Source organism: Plecotus auritus, assembly GCF_963455305.1.
Source record: "Plecotus auritus genome assembly, chromosome: 6".
NCBI lineage: Eukaryota > Metazoa > Chordata > Mammalia > Chiroptera > Vespertilionidae > Plecotus > Plecotus auritus.
The window spans coordinates 60621935-60647276 of NC_137773.1; the positions used below are offsets into that span (position 1 = coordinate 60621935).

At 32.5% G+C, this 25342-nt stretch overlaps 1 protein-coding gene across 5 annotated transcripts in view; it reads right to left on the reverse strand.

Moving 5' to 3' along the window:
• Positions 1 to 25342, reverse strand: part of FBXW7 (F-box and WD repeat domain containing 7) — a gene marked incomplete at its 3' end in the record, with an annotated part of 179642 nt that overhangs the window by 15607 nt on the left and 138693 nt on the right. For 4 of the 5 annotated variants that reach the window (XM_080675321.1, XM_080675319.1, XM_080675320.1 and 1 more), the window contains 2 exons: positions 11794 to 11876; positions 8689 to 8830 (listed from right to left, as the gene is read on the reverse strand). In XM_080675321.1, coding sequence (XP_080531447.1) covers positions 8689 to 8830; positions 11794 to 11876 — 225 coding nt within the window. Of the gene's footprint in view, positions 1 to 8688; positions 8831 to 11793; positions 11877 to 14282; positions 14571 to 25342 lie in introns of all 5 variants that reach the window. The other variant, XM_080675322.1, reaches the window with a different exon arrangement.

Genomic DNA, 25342 nt, shown 5'->3' on the forward strand with positions numbered 1-25342 from the left:
TTTACATACAACATAAAAAGGAACTGCTTACAGTGACATTTTCTCCAAAAGGCAATGAAGTGATAATCATTTAGTCTCATCAAATGTGCCACATACCTTCATTTTATAAAAGCTTTAAAAAAATGTCATGGTTTTGATGGAAAAATATTTTTGCATTACATAATTATAATTGTCATATATTCATCTACCACCAAGATACAGGTTTAGAAACCAACATTTTATTCACAAACATCAATTTGGGTTACTGAATAGGGAATTTTGATAGATGATTTTCTTCCTTTCCCTACATCTTTCAAGTGGGTACCAGAAAACTTGAGGGTTTGAATGAAACACTCATGTGAGAGACTAGCAGCAACATTGAGAGAAAAATTAGTAACTGGATACTGCACATCTGACAAGTGTCTTCAACAAATCAAATTATGTAAAAATAATTTCAGATAAAAAGCAAACAGTAGAAAATAGTAGTTAACTTAGAATTAAAATTAGAATATGAGCAAAGAATAAAAGAGGGTAAGAAATAGAAACTACACATAATTCTATTTCAAAAGGAACCTGCATTTTGTAATATGTGAAATAGACAATAATTGAAAACTGAGATATACTGAGGACACAGGAAGCCTTAGATAGAACACTTTTTATTTTTAAAAGTATTTATGTGGACTCTACAATAAACTTCATCTCTTTTTCCTATCATATAGTGTAGATTATGGTAATACTATCAAACATTTCAGTATTACTTCCAGAGTACCTGTCACAACATTATCCCATTTGACCATTATCAAAACCTGGGAACTATCCCCATTTTATCACCAAATATGAGAAAACACAGGTTCTATGTAATAAACTTCATCCTTTCCTTTCACTTCTATACATACACACCCAGACCATTGTCCTTGAGTACTCACTCACCTTGTAGCCTTTTGGTTAGGGTGAGGATTCATACATAAAATTAAAAATACTCACATACATGTATATGCCCACACATGACCAACTAAAAGTAGTTAATTTGAAGTTTGATTGATTTTGTTCAGTTTCCCTCACACAGATTTAAATCCTGGTTCAAAACTAACATCTTCGATGTAACTTACACTGACCAATCTCTACTCATCTCTGAACAATTAGTGTCAATACTATAAATGCTGATTCATTGATTTACATTGCTCACAAGTTTTGAGGTGTTTTTTTATATATGGTTCCTCTCTGTCTACATTATAAAGATCCATGGACACTAGCATAAGGAGATACCCATTTTGGGTAAAGAATAACTATGCCGACTTAATTAAAATGCAACTTTAATTAAGTCACTTGATAACAGAATAATTTTAATATAAAATTCTAAATCTCCTTTATATATATATATTATATACATCATATACTATATATATGTGTGTTTTATATATATATATATATGCATGCCTGCTTTAAAAATATTTTTGGTAGTGTTTATGCTTAAATTTTAATATAAAAATAAAGCTATCTTATGTAATCCTCTATAGCAAAAAGACAGTGAAATTATTTCAATGTATTAATACTTTATATACAATATATTTTAACTACATTTATAGCTACTATGAATAATTCTAATTTAAAGTAACATACCATATATGATTAATGTTTTTTCTTGATTTTTCTTTATTTTACATAGGATATCTTTATTTTTATATTAAAATTTAACCATAAACACTACCAAAATATTTTTAAAGTAGGCATATATATATATATATGATGTGTATATATATATATATATATATATATGATGTGTATATATATATGATGTATATAATATATATATATAAAGGAGATTTAGAATTTTATATTATGTATTATTATGATATTTAAAAAGAAAGGAATATAAAAACACTACCCACACACGGAATATGACTGCTGAAAGAAGAAAAAAATAGCTTTTATTAACGATTTTAGGAGATGGAGTACAGAATGAAAAAAGCCAGAATAGAACATAAATAACTAATTCAAATCTCAGGTAAATGTTAGACACTGTGTCAGAAATTTCTATATATTTAAGGCAGAGTCCATGACAAAAGTTAGGCCTTACAGAAAAATGTTTCTAAGACTTTAAGCTATACTTTTATTTTGTGTTAAATAATATTTGATTTAACAAATCCGATAAGATTCAAATAATATTTCATTTAAATGATACCTACCTTTAGCAAGTGTTACTTGCGACATTTTACTAAAAAGTATACCCTAGAAAGATTGGTAACGTAAGCTATTAAACTTCATAGTAAATGAGACTGTTCCTACTGACCAGATATATTCAACAGTCTAATCACATATCTTAAGTAAAGGTCTGGACCACATAGGCAGCTCTCCTCTGTTCAGCCTGGATTTCCCCCTGAACTCCAGACCTGTACATAACATTGCTTACTCAACATTTATTGTTGGATATGTAATAGAAACCTAACATTCCATGATCTTTCTCCTTAAATATGCATGGCCACAATCCCATTTCAGTGCAATGTAACTCTTATTAGCTGCTCAGGCCAGAAACTCTGGAGCCATCTCCTCCTCACTCCCCCACTCTCACTGGTAGATGTTTCCAATCCATCTGTGAATTCTAAGGCCTTAAACTTCAAAACATATTCAGAATTTGACTGTTACTACACTGGTTTAAACTATTATCTCTCACCTGGATTATACCTGAAACCTCTTACCTGGCCTCCCAGCTTCCCACCTTTGCCCTCCTTGTTCTAATCTCCAGGAAGTGGTCAGTGGCACTGCTAAAAGGCACTCACTCTTCTGCTTAAAACCCTCCAGACCCACTTCACTCAAAGCAAAACCCAAAGTCTTGGGTTAACCTACAAGGTTGTAATTTCCTATTCCTTTCCCTACTATACTTTAGTCATAAACATGCTTTCTGCGCCTCAAACATACCAAGCATGCTCTGCGTCGGAGCCTTTTCACGTGCTGTTCCCTAGGACATTATTCCCTTGGATACCCACGTGGCTTGCTCCATATGTCCTCCTCTGGGCAACCTCTTTAAGATTGCAAACCAGTTCCAAGGCCCCAACCCATTGCCCTCCTGACTACAATGTTCTGCAAAACTGTTTTCTTTTTTTTTTGGGGGGGGGGGCGGGGGAGGGTGAGGTGAGGTGGTGAGGGATGGGGAGGATCTTCTTTGTTAACTATTGTAGCCCAGATCCATAGTAGGGCCTAGTATCTAACAGGTACTCAATAAATATTTGCTGAATCAATGAATGAGTCCCCAAAGTCAAGAAATACTGCACCAACACTACCTCAACACTCTCTCTGGAACATTTCTATCCTTTAATTTGATGGTATTACTAGAACTTGCTTGCTTAGTCTACTTCCAAGACTGGGTGCAAGTTTTGTATATAAACATGTTAAGCAGAAAGGGGAAATATGTATTAATTTGAAAACGCTGCAGTTAATAACTGTATTAAAATAAAATAACAACCCACACCAACCTTTAATGAGGAATAGTGAATTGAGGGTTAGAAAATCCAACTTTTGGAGGAGACACTGTCACTAATTAAGTTACCATTTAATCTCTGCAGCCTTAGGAAAGTTTCTTTATCTGCAAAAGTGTTGGATAAGTCTGATAATAATTATTTTATTTCTGTTCTGAAAAGTAGTTATCCTGGAAAAGAAAAAATACCTTCCTTTGGTCTTTCATGGTAAAGTTATGTGGAAACATATTAGAGGGGACAGGAAAAACATTCCAAATTCAGAAAGGTTCACGAGACACAAAATTTAATTTATGGACTAAACTGCAAATGCTGACTTGAAAATTCCCCATGTAAGTGATATATTATTTCAGGTAATTAGAGAATACAGGTAGGAGAGAAGAATAGAAGGAGCACTGAACTATAATCAGGGGCCTGGGTTTCACTAGCAAACTCACTATGGAACTACTTGGAAGTCTCATAATTAGTCTGAGTCCCAGAGACCCCACCTGTATAATGAGGGGCTTGGTTCAGATCAGTGGTTCGCAAATGCTGATTGAGGAATGCAAGAATCATAGAGTCCTACAACCCACCATCAAAGCGTCTGATCCAGTGGTCAAGGTGAGGCTGAGGACATTTTGTTTTAAATAATTCATCCAGGATTGATGCAGAGGATTCACACACCAGCAGTGAAACTGACTAATAACACCTGGATGACCCTTAGCAACCAATCAGATACATATTTTATGACTTTGGACAGTACTGGAGTGAACTCCCTTTGCTAGTTCCTCCAGCAGATGGTTATCATTATGTTTCCAGTTCTTGGAGTAGAGTGCTTACTACTTCCCATTCTACTGTGGGTCAGTTCTAATTGTTAACTTCAACTTACATCAAACTCTGACTCAAAGAATATGATCCAGGTTTTGTTTTCTGAAAATACCAAGAATCAGCTTGATCCTATTTTTTATACAAAATTCTACAAAATGTTACACACAATATTTTTCCTTCACTTTTTTCTGGCCTTTTTAACTCCTCACACAACAAGGTTTCTTGATCATACTGTTTCAAGTACAATTGCAAAGTAATAGTGAATTCATTTCCTGCTTTAGTATTTTGTTGACTGTTAAAAAAGATCTAAATAAATAAGTTAGAAAGTGTATGCACAAGTTCTAAATGTTACCATGAAACTTGATTAAATCCTGCAATAGAATAGTTTTTACTCTACTTTTAATTTCAGAACACAGAAGTGTTATCTACTTTATCATTTTAAACAGTATTTTTAGTATATAACAGGTGTTTTCAAAATACATTTACAGTTTTAATGCAATGCAAATATACTTTGATTAAAATAATGCTAATAATGTTAAGTTAATGGCATCCCTATGAAGAGAATGTTAACAGCTCCATTTAGACCTGAGAAAACTGAGGCTCACAATAGCTATTTATTGACCAAGAGAGGAAACTAATCTTTATTGACTCTCCACTGTATTTCCAAGTATAGCTTAAGCACATTTACATGTTTTCTCCCTTTTGACAATTTTTAGTGTTATATCTATTCTTCAGAGGATAAAAATAAAGGCAAGAGTGGTTATATAATATCAACAAAATGACTCAGTTATTAACAGGCAAAGCCAGAATTTGTACTAAGAGCTTTTCTTCTAAATCATATGTGCTTCTCATTCTATCAGGATGCCTTTGAACATAAATTTCAACATAAGAGAATGTTGACGTTATTGGTGTCCTTACCTAGGCTAAAATTTTCAAGTGAAAAACCATTTATTAACACCCAAATGACATCAACAACAACACAATTTTTTTTCTTTTCCCCAAAATTAACATTGTAAAGCATCAATCTGGCTGCCAAAGCAAGCAAAATCAATGGCTACTGAAAATTCAAACAGTACAAAATTTCTGAGGTTTTTTGTTTTGTTTTTAATTTGCACTGCTATTTTGCAGTGGCATTCTGTTTCAATTTCCCTTTATCCAAAATGGTGTGTCATTTGTTCTCATTCAATTTATAAATTGAGTACAGAGTACTTTGTCAGAATAGATGGAACTGGACCAAAACAATGCTGTATCACTGCCGTAGGAGCAATAACAGAACAGTGAGGGGACAAACTTTCCCATTTTACTTGTTATGCAACAGAAAAGTCATCATTAAATGCCCCCATAGCATGTCTGTAGAAATCATGCCAGTCTAATTATCCCTCAACTATCCAACATATGTCAACTCATGACTCTCCCACCTTACTATGAAATCTGTATCTCTCTGCAAGTTAGGCATTAAAGCATTGTTAAGTCCTTAGGCAAGTGATTCATTTCTAGTTATTTTGGCATCAGCCTTGAAAATAAAGGGCAGTGAATGAAAATGAGGCCCTGGGTGTGTCAGAGACAGACAAGGTCCTGATCTATCTGTTTAGTTGACCTTTGGTTGCTAGTGGATATCTTTGCTACAGAATATTTATCTGAAAATAAAATAGTACGATACCTACAGGGACAATTCTACATGTAATTCCTATTAACTAAGAACAAGTTTTCTTCACTGCATCTACTTCTCATATAAAAAGCGATCAAATGGGCCTTTTTACTGAACAAAAGGTAGTCTAATATTCTTTAGTTTACTGAGTCTCATTAATTCTAAGAAACAAGCTTTTTAAAAAAATATTAACATTTTTGAAGTTGCGATGCATCTAACAATTGATTGTATCTCAGATTTGCTGACATACAGTATGTGGTAATGTGGACATTTCATTAAATAAAGCCTGAGCTATCTGAACAAGCAAATACCGTACAAAGGACTTCCTAAAACAGTCCTTCGCAAAATAATGCACAAATGTTCCCTAGTATATATACCATGTTTTGAGAAAGTTCCATTAAAAATCAGGGAGGGAAAGCCTAAATGGCTAGCAAAGAATATTTTGGGATATTGGAAAAAATGGACCCATACTCATTTTAAATCTCACTCTGGACTACCTTCTCGTAAGAAATAAAGTTCTTCATATAAAATAACTATTTGGAGGCTGTCTACACTGATGATAATTTTTGATCATGTTGTTCCTTTAAAAATCTGATGAAATCAGTTTTTGCACTGCTCTCAAGTGCTGTGATGCTCACACCGCATGTGTGTGCAGGTATAACCACACACACCCATATTTCCATTTTGTCAATTAATCAGAGACAGTAAAAATCTTTAAAGTATTTCTTTAAGATTATATTAATGTCTGAGTTCTATTTTTACCTCTTATTGATGGATAACTTTCTTTTGAAAAGGATGCAACAAAAAAATTAAACTCTGAGGGTATGCATATGAAAAAATTTTTTTTTAAAAAAGTTTAAATCACAATCTTGGGAGGAGGGGGAAGGATAAACCTTGGGGGAAGATAAATTTAATCAGTAAGTGACTACGAAAATGAAAAAGAAAAACACTAAACCACGCACCACAATTGTTTATAATTGTAGTGGTTCATAATATTGTTAAAACAATAAAATACATTTTTCATTCCTCTAACGATAGATTCTCAACCTCAGCAATATTGACATTTGGGGAGAGATAACTCTGTTGTGGGGGGCTGATCCTTAAATTCCTTCTACCCATTAGATGCCAGCAACCCCCTGCCCGCCCTCCCCCATGCCTGCAGTTGTAACAACTGAATTTGTTTCAGCCATGGGAAAATCTGCCCGTCAAGAACCACTGCTCTAACTTTTCCGTTACCAACAGGCGGGGGTGGGTGGGGTGGTTGAATGGGAGGGTTATCCTACTTTCTCTGAAATCATCTGAAGGGTAAAAAACAATTTTTTAAAATCCATTTGAAAGCAACATTGCTTCAAGTGAGTTTTCTAGCTGTTGAAGAAAAAAAATTGGGACATTTATTTAGTTTTTGCCCAAGTATTTAAAACATTAGGATTTACATAAATGGACATCTTAAAAATCTGAAATGTCAAATAAAGTATCCTCTTTTCAACTATTATCCCCTTATGCATTCATAAAATACCACCAATCAAGCTACATAAGAAAATATATTCATTTTACATTAGAATGGTGGCCAATATCACAGATAGCTTCACTTAGCATAATTTATATTATTTACTATCTAAAAGAATAATTACGCAAGTGTTTAATCCATGCCAACTATTTTGCTAAATATGTCATTTATATGCATAATCTCACTGGAAGAAGAGAGAAATCAATTTAATACCACTATCATGAGTTATAAAATTCATAATTTTCAAGGTTTGGTTGTAGCTAATCATCCCGGTAAACTTTCGAAGAATTTAAATGCTACTAAAATGTAGTAATCAGAGTTTGAGCTCAGTGAGCCACACACAAGCATGGCATAGTGAAAAGAAGCTGCATCAACTCTCGGAGGCTACTAGGTAGAGGAACACTGTTCTTCACATTACTCCTAAATGCTTACTAATAACTTCCTATCAATGCAGTTTAGAACACAAATACATTTAGTAATCCCAGACACCCAAACCTAAAGAGGAGAAGGAAGAAATGTCTTATTACCTAAAAAGGAATAAAGGAAGGGGAATGCACACCTCCATAAAATAAGCACTGGACTCTCCTCACTAATTCACTTAAAAATTAAAATGAGCTTCCCTATTTTAATAGCATTTTTAAATTGAGATATTCTCCACATAACATAAAATCCACTATTTTAAATGTACACTTCAGTGGTTCCCAGCACAGCCATCTTGCTGTGCAAACATCCCTACTATCCAATTCCAGAACACTCCCATCACCCCAAAAGAAACCTGTACAATTAGCAGTTAGTCTACTTTCTACCTCCCCTCCCACCATAGCCTAGTAATCACTCAATCTACTCTCTGTTTCTATGGATTTGCCTGTTCTGGAATATAACATACAATATGTGGCTTTCTGTGTCTGGCTTCTTTTACTTAGCATGTTTTCAAGGTTCATCTAAGGCAGGGGTCCTCAAACTTTTTAAACAGGGGGCCAGTTCACTGTCCCTCAGACCGTTGGAGGGCCGGACTATAGTTTAAAAAAAAAACTATGAACAAATTCCTATGCGCACTGCGGGCCTGGGACGAGTCAGCTGCTAAGCAGGACAGGCAGCGGCACCCGGCGGGCCGGATAAATGTCCTCGGTGGGCCGCATGTGGCCCGCGGGCTGTAGTTTGAGGATGCCTGATCTAAGGTGTAGCCTGTAACAATTCCTTTTCATGGCTGAATAATCTTATTTTTTTTTTGCAGCAATTAAGTGAAGGATTTCAAGTACTGTGTTTAGACATGTCACCTGAAACATTTTCAGCCATTCCTGGAGGCCTGTAGGTGGTTGGACAGATGTAATTCGGCGACGTTGTTGCCCTTGGCCATTGGCTGCTCTCAGATCTCCAAAAGTTGTTGGTGTTGCTGAACATGGTACAAGCCCAGTGGTACTATAAAAAATATAAAGGTAAAAGTAAAGACAGCTATTTATTAAGAATAACAAGCTCAAATTTAATAAGAATTATGATCTGGCATATTTCAAACATTAATCAAATTATTATTTTTATTTGCTTATTCCCAGAGAGCAAGGATACATAAAATCTATTCTTCTATTCTTAGAGTAAGTTTCCTCCCTCCTACATAACCACCTGTTATTATCCCAGCAATGCTAATTGCAACCAAGTGACAGAATCTCTATGGCAAAACTACAAGTTGTTGATACATACAAGTAATGTTAAAATATTTCCTTATAAGATACAGGTTCCACTTCTCTTTTGACTAGTCTTTAGTGACACTGTTAAATAAAAGTTAAAATTTTCTATATAAAAGGGGGTGTGAGATTTACAAATACTTTAAAAAATTCAAATGTAGAAATAGTATGTCCAAATGTTTTGGACATTTCACTAGTCACAATGTTCCTTGAGTTTGCCCCAGATGCCTTCTAAATTGTTTATAACATTTGTCTATTTCATTTTCATTTTTATAATTTATAAAGCTTAGTTTAAATAATATTTGACAGGAGCAAACCTTGATTAGAAATGTATTTACTCAAAACAGGTAAGTGTTGAAAACGTATTATATGCAAAATTAAATGAAATCATCCAAACAGTTTTATCCAATAAACTCTGAGCCAGTTTTTAAAACATCCAAAATTCAATTCTATCATTAATTAGTAAAATGAGTAGTTAAGACTAGATTATCAATCTCCAAAGATGTCCAACTCTCCTAAAAATGACTAATTAGAAAAAATATAGTGATAATTGTTATTAATATATTAAACTTTACTTTCTAGTTTCAATAACTAAATTATTTAAACTCATGGTAAATACTAAACATCTCTTAGAGATAGTTAAAAAAGAAGCAAGATTTAGTTGAGTAGTTATATTTGTACAATAAATCTTCAATTTGTTGAGCTATAATAATAGTGTTTTAAATCCAAAGAACATACAAATTGTACCCTAATAGTTGAATATCAAGCTCTGATAAATTACTAATAAAACATCTCTCCCCAATGCTTTTCCAGCCAGCATATCTCATTATTTTGTTTTAAAAAAATGTATCTCAGTCACCAGATTTTACAGAAAAATCTACCACCTTTAAATCTTTTAACATTATACATCTATGACAATTTCTAACATTCAACAATTAAATCTATTTTTTTCTTCTACCAAATTTCAAAGATATGCTCTATTTTCTTCTCTGAAATGAAACAATTTTTAAATAGTGATTATAACTTACATTTTCTAATAAAAATGATGGAAATTTTTTTCATCTTATTTAGAAAATCTGTCAAAAATTTTAAAAATATCAAATATATACTGACATTTCCAAAAAGATAGGGTATGCTGTTTGGTTTGCTTTAATAATATTATATGTGAAAAGGCTAAAAATAAAACTTTCACCTTTTCAGGTGCTTTCTCACTATAAAGATAAACAACTAAAGACACATTTAACTAAAATGCATTCTGCAGTAAAAGGTCAGCATTCATTTATAAGCTGCCTTAAAAATAACTGAACAATTTAATCCCTTTGCCCTGGTATCAGCCATATTAATAAAATATCAAAAATTATATGATTATCTGAAATCTACATTTTTTTTAAATAGCACATTTTTAACGTTACATTCAACTTTCTCATCCGAGAAATACTTTATCAAGACTAGAAGGAAAAAGCAAAAATTAAGTGAGTAGTTTCACTTATCTCTACATCACTCCACACCCTCTGGTGGAAATACCAAAACACAGTCAAATTGTCAAAAGGCAAAGGGTTAAGTAAAGGGAAGGGGATGGTTAACATGAGAAAATGATACTAAAAGCATTTCCTGAATAACCAAGAGAGAGCTTTATTTTTCATTTCTGTATCATCCTTGCATTTTTTGTATATAAAACTATTCTAATTATTATCATTTCTAGATTTCACAAAGAAGCTTTTGAAAGAAATATATTCCACAACTGAATTAAATAAAAATATAAGCTGTTTTCTCTGAAAAAAGGAAAATGCAATCTGTAACAATGTTCAATCACAAAAACTTATGTCTGAGCAAAGTTAATTTTACTGCAGCTTATAGAATAAAAACAACTCTAAATAAAAATATTTAGGGAAAAAGTAATACCACCATCATGAGTTCTTATGGTTTCTATAGCTAACTTTCAGTTATCTGAAGAACTGACAATTACGAAAAAAAAAAAAAGTTTTTAAGATACTTCTGTCATTTAAATTTTAAAATACCACACTTCAAGTGACATCCAAAGCCATTTTTAATTGGCTGGGTAATAGATATTGTGCTTAACTTAGCCTAATTAGCGTGAGAGTTGGAAGTTTTATACTGATGCAAAATCCAAAAATGATGGAATGGTGCAGGAAACAAGACTACAATTGTATTTAGTTGTTATGGAAACTATTCTACTGGTGTAGAAATGTATGTGTTAAAAACACAAGACCTACCAAGCAAATAAAAGGGGATTTCTAACACAGTAATTTCGTGAAATATGATTTAGTTAGTAATTGTGAGGCTTATTTCACTGCTAATAAATGTATCTTCTATTTTGCATATATAAATATACTCCCTAGAACAGTTGTTGCTATAGTAACAAGATACATTTGCTCATATTTCTGGGTTTACTTTTTAGAATTCCTGAAAAATTGTGATTTAAAAATTTTGTTGACAAGAGAACTTCTGCTTGTGTTTTACTTCAATGTATTTGTAAAAAAATATAAAGCTATAGTGGTAAACATTTTTCTCCTTATTTCAAATAAGGTATTTCCCAATTTTCAGTGATCTCAAAATGTGTTAGACAGCCAACAATACTAGTGACATATATGAGAATAAATGGAAAGAAATGCTTTTACAATCATAAACTCTTTAAAGAAACATGAGAATCATGAAAGATTCAATTATTATACTTAATATTACCTTGTATATTCTGAGACTTTGCATGGTTTCTTTCCCAAAGAAAACGAGCGGACCTCAGAACCATGGTCCAACTTTCTTTTCATCTATAAGGTAAAACAAATAAGATTTTTTTTTTAATCACCGGTCCAACTAACCAATTTTAATAAATATCTTAAATGTTCATATGCCTAAAGTGTTAATTAGGAATAGTTAAATATTATAGAAAATAAATGTTTCACAGTTTCTTCTATTAGTTCTACTTTTTTCTACTTTTTACAAGACTGGGAAAGTGAATTTTCCACCTAATATTTTGTCCAGAGAACAGTGTATGAGGATTTAAAAATAAGATATCCATTATATATATTCCTTAAGAGCAATATACCTTTCATGTTTTCCGGTTTAAGAACCAACATAGAGGAAAATGTCATGTTAATACACACAAAAAGAACAATATTTAACATGCCTTTCTTACTGATATTCATTTTCCTTTAAAAACATATTTTAAGAAAGGTAAAATTTAAAATTTTAAAATGAAAGTAACAGTGACTACATTTAAAACACATATTATAAAAGGTAAAGAGAGCAAGGCAAAGAAAAAGATCTTGAAAAGTAATAATAAGACATAAAGCAATGAATATGGGCAATGAGGACAGCAAAAAAGTAAGTCCATAATAAGAGAAATCTGGAGATCTTATAATAAAGGTGGGGAAAAGCCATCGATTGATTCTGGATATTCATACAGAATATAGTTCTATGGACAGATACGACAAACATTTTAATTTGAAAAGCAACAACAAAAAGACTTAAAAAGAATGAGTTATCCATCTTTGTAAGGTATATCCAACAATTATAGCTTTAACGTATTTCATTATGCTATATTTATGTAATACTGTAAATGTATTCAAAACTGCATTTTGTCAATACTGAAATTTTTATTTTTTATATTTCACTATCGGTTAACTTAGGTAATCAAACTATACATATATCATAAAACCAGGAAATAAGATGTGACAGGATTCAACTTTTTGTATTTCAACAACCCCTCTCAGATATGTCTGCTAATTAATTACTATATTACTGAAAATTACAAGGAGAAAAACCAGAGCGATAGCTAGCTCTTACTTGCATAATAAGGTGAAAGCCCTTGCTTTGCAGCAGCCTTATTTTCTTACCTATTGCCTCACGTGGGGACATCATAACACATTATGCTACACCGTAAATACTAAAGAGGACCAACATGACTCTAAAAATCTCTCTGAACCACACTCTGAATAATAAAGACTATGTTTTTATCATCATGAAGAAAGTCTTGCAAAACACAGGGACAATCTTACAATATTAGGGGCTAGAGGTGAGAGTATAAAAGCTCATCTACAGTGTATACCTTAGTTCATGAAATACCGGCTTGAAATAAATGGAAGTGGTCTCATTTCAACCCTTTAGAACTTTCTGTACTCATTACATTGTTTTAATGTGCCTCCTCTCAAAAACCATTATTTTCTTTCTCCAACTAATTTTAATAAAAATAAAAAATAAGTATAAAAGATTTAATATATAGGTAGTCACGTGCTTGCATGGATATAAATTATAGACACGTACACATACACCCAAATGTATCCATCCATCAGGAAGGTCAGTAAGTACATTTTACTTTAAAATTCTAGTGGTTTTTTTTAAATAACTTCCACAGATTCTTATTTTCAAAATTATTATGAAAAACTTTGATATGAATTCTAATTAAGTTTGGAATACTGGCTTTCAGAACTTCCCTAGATATCTTGTAAATACATTGGTGCAAATGCCATTTGCCACTAAAAGCAAACTTTATTTCCATCTTAGAAAACCTTCAATTAATAAAAATGCCCAATATACATATCAAGGGAACCACTGAGAAATGGTTTTTATCTTTAGAATATTTTATAAAATAAAGCAGTTCTTGTATGACTATAGAAGTCTTTTAAATATTATATTGTTTACTGAAAAATACCAAGTTTAGAACCAAAAATTAATTCTGCAATTTTTAAGGGATACAGACAGTAAATATGATCTCTTTAAATATAAATCCCCAATATCCTAGCAATTCCGCATTTTAAAAGAGTCAACTAAAGAAAAAAGAAAAAAATATGTAGATCTAAGATGTGGAAAAATTAAAGGCAAAAGGTTCACTAAAAGCCAACTAAGGGTAGAGTATTTCCAGGTCAGCATTTAACGGAGCCACATTTCTAAAGTCTGAATATGTTTTTAGTGCAAAATTCTCAGATTCCAATATCCATTTTCTTTTCATTTTAAAGCTTTTTTACAGCTCACGTCTTTCCCTTATTTGCTTACATTCACAATATAAAACAGACTACCAGACATCCAGCCACCCACCAAAATTAGAGGATACTGCAGCCATCTCTGATGATACAGATTTTCCTTCTCAGGCAGACACACATTCACACACACACACACACACACACACACACACACACACACACTCATACAACACAGGAAGAAAACAGATTACTTACTTTGTAAAAAATCATTTTTAGCGTGCCGTAGAAACCCATGTTTTCTGTATTTTTCCCCTTCAGTGATTCTGTGCCCCCGTGTGTCCGGCTGGTTGGCAGTCTCTGACAATATAAACCTTTTTCAGGTAGGTATGTCACAGATTCTAACGTGGACATGCTCGGGCACGTCAGAAAAGGAAGATTAGGGAGCAGAACCGGCAACAAAACTCCACAGTAAAGGCAAATGCAGCTCAGTATCAAACCGCTCCTCGGGACACACATACATACATGCAGCTTGACTGAGGAGAACTCGAGGGAATAATGAGAGAGAACCGAGAAGATTATTGGAGGAGACTATGCCCTGTCAAAGCCTTGACTGAACAGATTCCTCCCTCAGCAGCAGAGGGATCAGATTACATCTTCCCTTGAACACAGAATGGTGCAGTCCAGGATTCAGCAATGCAGACTGCACATCAATTATATGGTGATCCGCTCCAGGGAACCCGTGAGCACACAAGGCACTGAACAGAGGGAGGATGTGGGCAGCAAATGAGACCGCCCCCACACGGCAGCCCCCTCCACCCTTTCAAACTTTCAGGAGATTATTTTTGCATTTTGTAAAACCTGCCTTTTTGAAGAGTTTGAAATGGCAAGCATCGTTTCCACAAATAAGTCCTTTCAGAAACATTTTGAAAATGGAACATATTTTCATCGGGTCTTCCCAACAGAAGCCAAACAGGCTATTTTCACTAACTTATCCTATTGCAGTTCTGGCACAGACTGACCAGATTTTGCAAGTAGCTTAATGGTACAAAATGGACAATCCCTAAGAGAGGGATATTAAATATCCTTTGGGGGATTTATAATAAAGTAAACCAGTTTGGAACATATAATATTTGTAGAAAATATGCACTAAGTTATTTTTCAACCTGTATACTTCTTATATTAAGATTTAATGAAAATATCCCCTATGCTTTTCCATTTCATTCGTTTCAGTTTTCAAGAAAATTACCACACACTTCAATAATCCTTAGTAATTATAGGAATATATTTTTAAGATTAACAAACTACTACTACTACTACGTGTATAAAGTTTGCCTAAAGGTTAATTTCTCCAAAGGGAGTAAAAACTGTGCTCATTGAAGTCTTAGCCTTATTGTTAATTTAATCTTATGTAAATAGGAGGCACTGAACCTTTATCTCCAAAATTATTTTGACAATATGTATTGCTTATCATTAAAAAGGCATTTTACATAATAAAGGTACCAAAGTTTGCCTGAAGACAACCTTTTTTTTTAAAAAAAAAATGACTACTACACAAATCTAGATATTTCATCTTGCAACTTGCTACACAACTAGCTTCAGAGGCAATTATAAGATTCCTTGGACTAGAAAGGCCCATTATTAAGGGTCTAGTTAATTAACTCCTACCCTCCCCATTAACATTCTTTATTACAAGTAAATTGTCTGCCTGTAGTTATTTAAGTACTTAGAAATTCTTCAGAAAAAGGAAATACTATTTAGACTTACTACATTTTAATATTTTCTGATATGGTAATAAATGATTTTTGCTAGGAAATAATTCTAAATACTGTATAAAGTATTATCATAATTTAAAAAATAAATATGTTTACCTTTATAACTAAGATATTAAGTTGTGTAATGTCTTTTACTTTGTAACATAAATGAAATAATCTAAAATTTTATAAAAACATACATCTAGGATCTCCTCTTGGAAATTCTATGGTCTATTATCTTTTTAAAAAATCTTCTACTCGGCTCTTAAATTAATCCCTATCTTCAGAAACAATACACATGTGTATCCAGAAGAAGTTAGTTTTCTAAATAAAAATTAGCTTACTTCAAAGGAAAGTTCCTTTTAAAAAGAAATCCCCTACTCTAAGAAAAAGAAAATCCAACCGTTAGGAATGGACCCATAAGCCCTTTTATTAGAGGTCTCAGAGAACTCAGGATTAAAAAAAAAAAAAAAAAAAGTTGACCTTCCTCTTTCCTCTAACCCCTTCTGGGCTATCTGAAGAAACTAATTGTAAAATGAATACCGCTAATATAAGTGGTCCCTAGCTTGTCAGAGAATAAATGGACTACCTACCAGTCCTAGTTTATATCTTGACTTCAATTGAAATCTTTTCCTATTTCTAGTTGCACTATCCTTTTCAAAGTAAGTCTACCCGGTTGAAGACACAGACCAACTTTAATAAACCAGGGACACTGTCTCAAAACCTAAGTTATGTAAAGAACAACAAATATATATTAACTTTGTATATTCAAAGAATATACCAAGAATGATCTTGGGGTTACATGGTTCCTATGAAGTTACGGGAAACCTGATCCCCACAAATGTTTGTTTATATGTAGGTAAGTATATGCATGTTTCATTTTTGAATAGGCAAAATATTTACAAGGTTTAAAAATCAAGAAGATATATAAAATATACATTGAGAAGACTTTCTACTACCCCCCAATTCTCACTACCATGAGAATTCCTATCTACCATGATTCTCACTTAGTAATGTTTTTTAATTAGCTTATCCTTTAAGTGAGAATGTATAAGTACTCATTAAGACTTTATTTTCCTAAGTATTTAAATAATTTTCCATAACATCTTGTTTACCATTTAATTTGAACTGTGAAGAAAAAATTTGCCAAGCAAAGCTAGTCAACCAAGTCTCTAACTAGATTTCAAGTTAATAGAATAAAAATGAATGATTTTCAATATTCTCTGATATACTATTAATGAAAATTGTGATCTATTATACTATTTCCATCCTAATCTACATATGAACACAGCAACTGAAATCATTCTCACATTCCTATTTCTGGAAGTCTTGGCTAAAATACAGATGTTTAAAACGTGATGCAGAAATTTAAACTCTTTAGTAGTATGATTGAAAAAGCCTTTGTCTATCTGTTTTATACCTGTGAGATAGAAACATTTTAGAACTGAGATCAGCCTATATCTATGTTAAGTTTACAAAAAAAAGGAAGTATTTTATGCCTTATGTCAGAATGTTAACTAGTAAGTTCGTGAAAAGGTTAGCTAGTCAACCATGATAGCTAAGAAAATACCTATTTGTCATCCAAAATTTCAGAATTAATCGCAATGTATTCAATATATTTTCACTGCAGTATATAAAGCTTCATGTAATTTCAGCTAAGCAACACCTTCCCCTTTCTATAAAAATTATTTCTTGTGGTGACTAACAACTTATAAATCTTATTGAAAATCTATTAGCAAGGGGAATGACTAACAATGAGGTCCTAGAATATAGCCTATCAGATAACTTAGACCCAGTGCTCATCACATCACAACTCTAATGAGCCGGGTGTACAAGAATAGATGAGAGCAATAATTTAATTTAAAAAAATGCACAATGATATGAAGACATACTGCCCAGCGTCTAAGCCTCTGGGAAAAAAATGGCTATAGAATGACTAACCTGTGAGCTAATACAAGAGAAATGGTTTTCTGAACAACTGGTTAGGCAACAAGTTTTATAAGAGCAAGTTGTGATTACAGGCAGAAACAAAACTAATCTACAAACAAATAGTGAGAAAAACAAACAGTAAAAGTTTTGTATCTTCAGAGAAGTATGTATTTTTATACATGGTATCAATAGAAGAAGGAGTAATTAAAGAGAGTTCTCCTCCTCACTTTGACCCCCAGAATTCATTATTTTGATGAAAAATATATTCTTCTATACTTGCACTTATCATCTCATTGTCATTCTTTTTATACATCTTTCTTCCCTATTATCTACTCCTTGAAAGTTTACGTCTTACTTTAAAATATAGTAGAAAATGATACATAAATATAATACTTATGAAAAATCAGCCACATAAGCAAATACTAGCAATCATAGCATCATTTTTCTAAATATGGTATATTATACTTAAAGTTTATCTATTAATTGATACAATAAACACTATTGGTTCTCTTTTCATTGCCTTGCTAACACTTTTAATAGTAGAAGAATGTATTTATATTCTTATGTCAGTGATTTTTCTTTACTATTATCATGAAAACATTCTTTACTCTGATATTACACCAGGAAAACCACCTACTTCAGTTAGATGTCTTGCCCTGAGTATAGAATTTAGATTAGAGACAGTTCAATATTTCAACATCAAAGAAAAGAATGCCAAGCATGTTGAGGCTGAAAAACTTTTTAAAATCTCACTAACGCACTGTCATTAACTTTCTGGGATGCAACTTCTTATTAACAGGTTCATGACTGACACTGGCAAGTTAATAAACTTATCTTATCACAGGTATTATCAATTAAAATAGTATATATGCCCCACATCTATATTTCCTCTAATCAATGCAAGTGGGAGACAGTATTGATCAATAAGCTATAGTCACTCATTAAGCACTTATTTAACACCTATTATGTGTCAGGCACAGGAAATTATATAATTAAGAAAAAATTTTCTTCCTCTAATGAATTTATGGTGAATTTAAGACACAAAAGGCAATATACACACACATAAACATACACATATGACTCTTAGGACTCACACTGAAATCAGATCTAAACATTTTTTGATAATAGGTAAAATGAACAAAGTGAGCCAGATTTTGTTTGAAATCACCATCCAAGTAAACAAATATTGAAATATTACTGCATTAGAAAAATAATCCAAACACTAATTAGTATAAATATCTAATTTAACTTTCGTTTAACATAAATTTGTTTGGGGGAGGGGGAATGTTTATAATAATACAAGCAAATAATATAACAAAATGCTAACCTCAGAAAAGCAAAACGCAAGTCAAAATTTGATGGCTCAGAGTGCTTTTAAAATTCTTTTACAATAACTATAATTGTAGAAATGGTACAAATTTTATTTTTTTCTTAAGTTTTAAGGTATCTATAACTCCTTTTACAAAAAATGCAGCATCTGAGGGCTTAACACAAATGGTAACATTAATTCAAGCAATAGAAGCATTTTTCCATCCCTTCAGATTGGGCCAAATTTGTGATCTGATAAACACAAGCACCAATGTATACATCCACCAATATATTAATATTCACACTTGAGTTTGACACATAATAGAAGTTAGGAGTTCTATTTATCACAGCCACAGAAGAAAATAATGAGTACGTTCATTTTCCTTGCTTATTTTCTGAAAATTATATTGTTATACAGAGTTGTCAGAGGGACTTAATACATGTATCAAAATATTCTTTAGACTACTTTAGACAGGCAACGCCTGCAATTCTGCAATAATTTAGCCAAGTTAGTAGGTCAGTCTGGACTTTATCTAGAAAGCAATTAATTTTTACATCTCATGCTTCAAACCCAAAATAAACTACCAGTAAGTATCTTGAATTTGTATCCAAAATTTTCCTTTCAAAATTGTATTATAAAATTTTTATAGTGACTTCTTTAGTAAAGTAAGAAAAATATCATGGGAAACTATAAACAATAAGGTTCACCTTAAGAAAATTAAAGCAGCAAATATAAACCAGGAAAGAACTTAATACACAGAAAGAATGAAATCAATATTTCCTCAATGTAAGGCCTAGAACCCTATGCACTCTTCTACTTTTTAAATCTAATTCCATATTTACTGCTATTTGTGATGTTCAAATACATTTACCTGACTTGAGAAAAATTTTCTATAGGTGTGGCACATCATTCTTATATTTTAGAATTAACCTTTCATTTCAAAGACTTTTTTTAAATCAGCTATTAGTCATGATGAGAAAGTTTTGAGAAAAGAGCTAGACAAGTAAAAAAAACAAAACTGTATCACCTGAATCAACAGAAAAACATTAATAGCAGAAAATCATACAGTTGCAGGGGTGGGCAAACTTTTTGACTCGAGGGCCACAATGGGTTCTTAAACTGGACCGGAGGGCCGGAACAAAAGCATGGATGGAGTGTTTGTGTGAACTAATATAAATTCAAAGTAAAGGAGCAGAGGGGAGAGCAAGAGAACCCTCCGCTCTTTCGGCTCCGTGGGCCGGATAGAACAGCTGAACGGGCCGCAGTTTGCCCAGGGCTGGTTAGAACCAGAAGGGATCTTGAAAATCATCTTATCTAATTTCCCTTTGTTTGTGAAATGAACATGAGCTTGGGAATCAGAGCACCCTGAGTTTAAAACCAGTTTTGCCATTATTAGAGTGTAACCTATCAGGGGTTATTTGATCTTTATGAGTTTTCTCTTATTTGTAAAAATCTACCTTACCAACCTAACCCACAGAGTCGCTGTGAGGACACGGTAGATGCCCAACAGATATCCTACAAATACCCTATAAAATAATAACAGTTATTAATAGGTGAGAAAGGTGAGGTAGGGAATTAAGTGTCTGGCTCAGGATTATGCAGCTGTATTAAAACCTGAGACTCTGGCCCCAAGTTCATGAATTTTTAACTGATTTCCATAAGATATGTGATGGTAAAAGTTGATCCAAAAAGAATTAGACATTTCTAAAGAAGAAAAAAGTGTTATATTTTGCAAAAAAATAATTAAATATATGAACTACGACTAAACATTGATTATTCAGTTCATGGAATGATTATCTAGGCCCATACTGTATAACTATGCTTCCATTACACGTGGGAAATCTGAGGCAAAGACATAATGATTGGGGAAAAGTTGACAGAAACAGATTTAGGTTAAAAGAAAGCAATAAAATAAGAAATAATCACTTACTACATCCTACTAACTGCAAAATGCTACTGAGGACAAATAAAAGCATTACAATAACCCTCCTCCCCCAAGATTCTTAAGATCCTAACAGCGAGACAAGAAACTAATTGAGAACAATATTTGACTAGATATCAAGTGGCAAACTGGGTAGTGTAGGAGGTTGGAAAATGGGGAAATAGTTTAAATAGTCTCAAAGATTTCATAAAAGACATGGTCTTGCTTCTAAGTTTAAGACAAAAATTTGGTAGATGTTGAAGATAAAGGAGACTGTGAATCTAAGATATATGTGGAAATGCCACAACCATTAACTTGAAGGATTAACTACAGCTATAAGGCTTCTAGCAGTCCTTAGTCTTATAAGGCTCAATTCAGGGGTAACCTATTTAGCTCTGTGTCTCTAAATTCAAACATTTAATATTATACTTATAATATTCTTTAACTTACAAGTAACAGTTTCTTTAAAAGTACTTCCTGCCCTGACTCATTCTTCCATTTTAGGGCTCATATGTGTCTCTCTGTACAAGGAGATCTTTACTGTGAGGGTGTGAACACTGTTGACTTTTTATTTAAACACTGACTAATAAGGGGTCCTTCTGTTTCAAGAGGCATTCATATTAGAAATCAAACTCACAAGCAGGTTGAACTCTTGAATATGGGGAAATAGTACAAATCATGTAGAATCTTATAAGCCATGGTCCAGAGCCTGGACATAATTCTAAATATACAGTGGTGTCATGAGAGGATTTCTAGTACAGGAGTATTTTAACACAATATATATGTGTTATATTATTTTTATATTTTCAAAAATGTATATAAAATTGAAGACCACTCACAAAAAAATTCTCACTTGCTGAAATTAGAGATACAGAGAAAAGAATACATAACTGGATTTACTAGTAAACTCTTTTCATCTCTTTCATGTAGCAATTACTCTTCAATTTCCTTCACCATTTGTCACCTCATACTACTCACAATCTCAGCACCTAATCTCAAAAGATTCCTAAACTTGGAAAAGGAAGAGAATTGGAATAGCAGGTTAATACTTAATCTATAACATATGCCAAGCACTGTTCTAAACTATATCTATCTAGTAACTCAATTCTACCAGATCATATCTCTAATACTTTGCTCTTTAACTTTCTAAGTTCCGATTTTATCATTCCACTTGATAATTTACTCTTTTTGAAAAAGAGAGAGATTGGGCTCAGATCTCTGTAGACTGTCAATGCATCTTCCAGGCTTATTTTAGAAAATATCTATGATAGTGAAAGACATCCTCTATTGGAGGTGAAAGGATTTTACCTATGGTACACTTTTTTGAAATGATTGTCTATGACCATAAAGGAATCCAGAACATAATCACAAAATCTCAAGGTTGGAAAAAGCCTTCAACTAAAGTTTAATACAGCCTCAGGTACAACTCTCAGGTTCACTCTCACTAGCTTGTTGTCATCCAGGATCCTCTTAATCTAAAATACGTGTTATTCTCATCTCCACAAACTTCTATTATTTGGCTTACTGAATTTGATTAATTATGTCCAATTATAAATATCTTACTAGCAGGTTCAAACTTAATGCATTTTAAAAAATATAACATCTCTTCTCATCTCAAGCACCTTACATACATACTAGAAGAATTCCAAATGAGAAAGGATTACTTTAAACAATATTTAAAAATTTTAGGTGTGAATCAAAAGTCTGTGGACATGAACTAATTTCATTTCTTCAATAACATTTATTAAGCAGCTATTCCATATTGGTGTTGGGCTCCTAAGAAGTATGAATCACACTTGCTTTAGAAAGTGTACCTCACAGTGATTTTTTAATCAATTCTTTACTTATTTTAGAGTAGCTTGTCTGCTCTTTAAGTATTCAAGAGTTTGATGTAGCTGTCAAGTGAGTAGGGAAGAACCTAGTAGTCATGCCCCCAATACATTAAAAAAGGATTAGAAATATTCATTTTAGAAGCATCAATTTACATTTTAAAGCAATTACTGTATATATAGTTTAACAAACTGCATTCCTTGTGTCAAAAGAATAAAGAATTATATGAATAGCATAATGTTTACATGATCCCCCCACCTTTTCAGGACATTCCAAAGGACTGTGAAGACTGAGGAAGTAAAATCTGAATACAAAGAAATTGCTGGAAATATGTGGGTCAAGGTAGGATTTGTCATAATTTTGCTTGTCAGAGAAATATTTTCAAAGTAACTATTAATTTGAAAAGATATTTGATCTATAGTAGTGTTATATTTCTAATGACTATGAGCCTAATAGGAGCACTTTGATAATCTTAGCAAAACTATTGTAACAAACAATTTTATTTATAAGTTCATTTTCTTTACTAAAATGTACTTTAATATTTTAGTACATAATTTAAAAAATATTTGTATATAAATACTGGAGGACTCCAAATGTTTAAAAATGAACTTTGAAAGTTTATTATATTTGATATATGACTCTAAAAAGTTATTTCCCTAGGATGAATACCCTAACTTTCCACTAGATAACAAAGCATGGTATAATGATGGCATGATGACTAGTAAACAAATGGCCATTACAACTTAAGAACTGCTCTGTACATACAGCTGGCCTGTTGAGAAGTATAACATGGTGATTTGAGAACACTTTTAAAAACTAAATCTTATTATATATTTTTTCAAATGTTTTTATTGATTTGAGACAAAGAGGGAGAGCGACAGAGAGACGAAACACTGATGAGAGAGAAACATGGATCAGCTGCCTCTTGCAACACCGCCCCTCCCCCCCCCCCCCCGCCCTTACTGGGGATCAAGCCTGCAACCCAGGTATGTTCCCTGACTGGAATCAACTGGTGACCTCTTGGTGCATGGGGTGACACTCAACCAACTGAGCCACACTGGCCAGGCTGAAAATAATAAATTTTTATTGAGTTTGAAAATATTTTATTGAACCTGAAAATATTTTTATTGAGTCAATGAATATTGACTTCTACAACCACCCACAAAAAATAAAAGAAGCCTATGAGGAATAGCTTATTTAACGCTACAAAATAATATAGAATCAAAGCTAGCACAAAAGGTGCTGAACTTTATTCTTAAATTTGAAATACTTTGGTTAGCACTTGGGATACACACACACACACACCTCTTCACGTTAAGCCTTTCCTTTAAAGTTATTCTATCAAGAGACAAAATAACATATTTTTCAAGAGATGTAAAATGAAGACATGTTAGTTATCATGATCACAATGCAAACAGCAAAAATTAAAATTAAATTATATTTTCTAAGGTATTTTTACTCAACTAGCTTTATTAAACAATTGCAATAAACAGACTTTGATAGACCAAGATGTAATTTATTCCCCACTAATTCGTTTTTTTCAAAAAATTTAACTTTATAATTTCACTGTATTTGTTTATAGATAGGTAGCATAGGAAAAGGAAATTATCGTGAGGAAAAATTATGGTGAGCCTCTAACCCCAATTTCCACCATAATATTATCAGTCTCATCCAGTGAATCCTATGTGTTATACAATGGTTCTCCATTTTCTAAACAACAAAACAAGAGGGAGGGAAAAACTAAACAGTGATTCATACATTTTATTTTTATAGATCTAGATCCATCACATTCAAGAAATATTTAGGCAGGGTTACTGAAAACCAAACACTAAGCAAAAAATAAAGGTTGTAAAATTGAGCAAGATGTAGTCTCTATCCTGGAAGAACTCCCAATTCAGGAGGAAGAATAGAGAAGTCAATAAAAAATGACAAATCAATATAATTGATAAATGAAACTGCTCAATTTTTATGGCAATGCATAGAGTTGGAAAGAGTAAGAGATAAGTATTTTCAGGAAATGCACATGGCAATACTTTAAACCAAAATAATAAAGGAAAAATAAATACTAGATTTTAATCTGACTCGAGTGCTTCTTCAGTACCTACTATCAAAGATACTATAAACAACTTAAGAAAACTTACTATATTTTAGGCACTTTTCTATGTGCTTTATTTATATTAACTCATTAACACTGCATTATATTATCTAATTAAAATTCATTGAAACCCTGTGAAGTAGGTACTATTATTATCCCGCTTTACAGATGAAAAAACAGGCACAGAGAGTTTAAGTCTCCAAGGTCACAAAACTATTAAATATTGGAGTTAAGATTTAAATAAAGGCAGTTTTTGGTCTCTAGTCTATAGAAAATGAAATAGTTTTCCACGTACATAGCAAGAAGTATTGGTAGTTAAGAAATCTCTAGGATACTTCCTGAGCTATTTCAATGTGCAAATGTGTGATGTGTAAATAAAATATATATTAAGAGTCACAGCAGACACAAAGAAGAGACAAATTAGGCAACTAATTGTATACTCTGATACACTTCTGGGAATTTACCAAAAGCTATTTGACA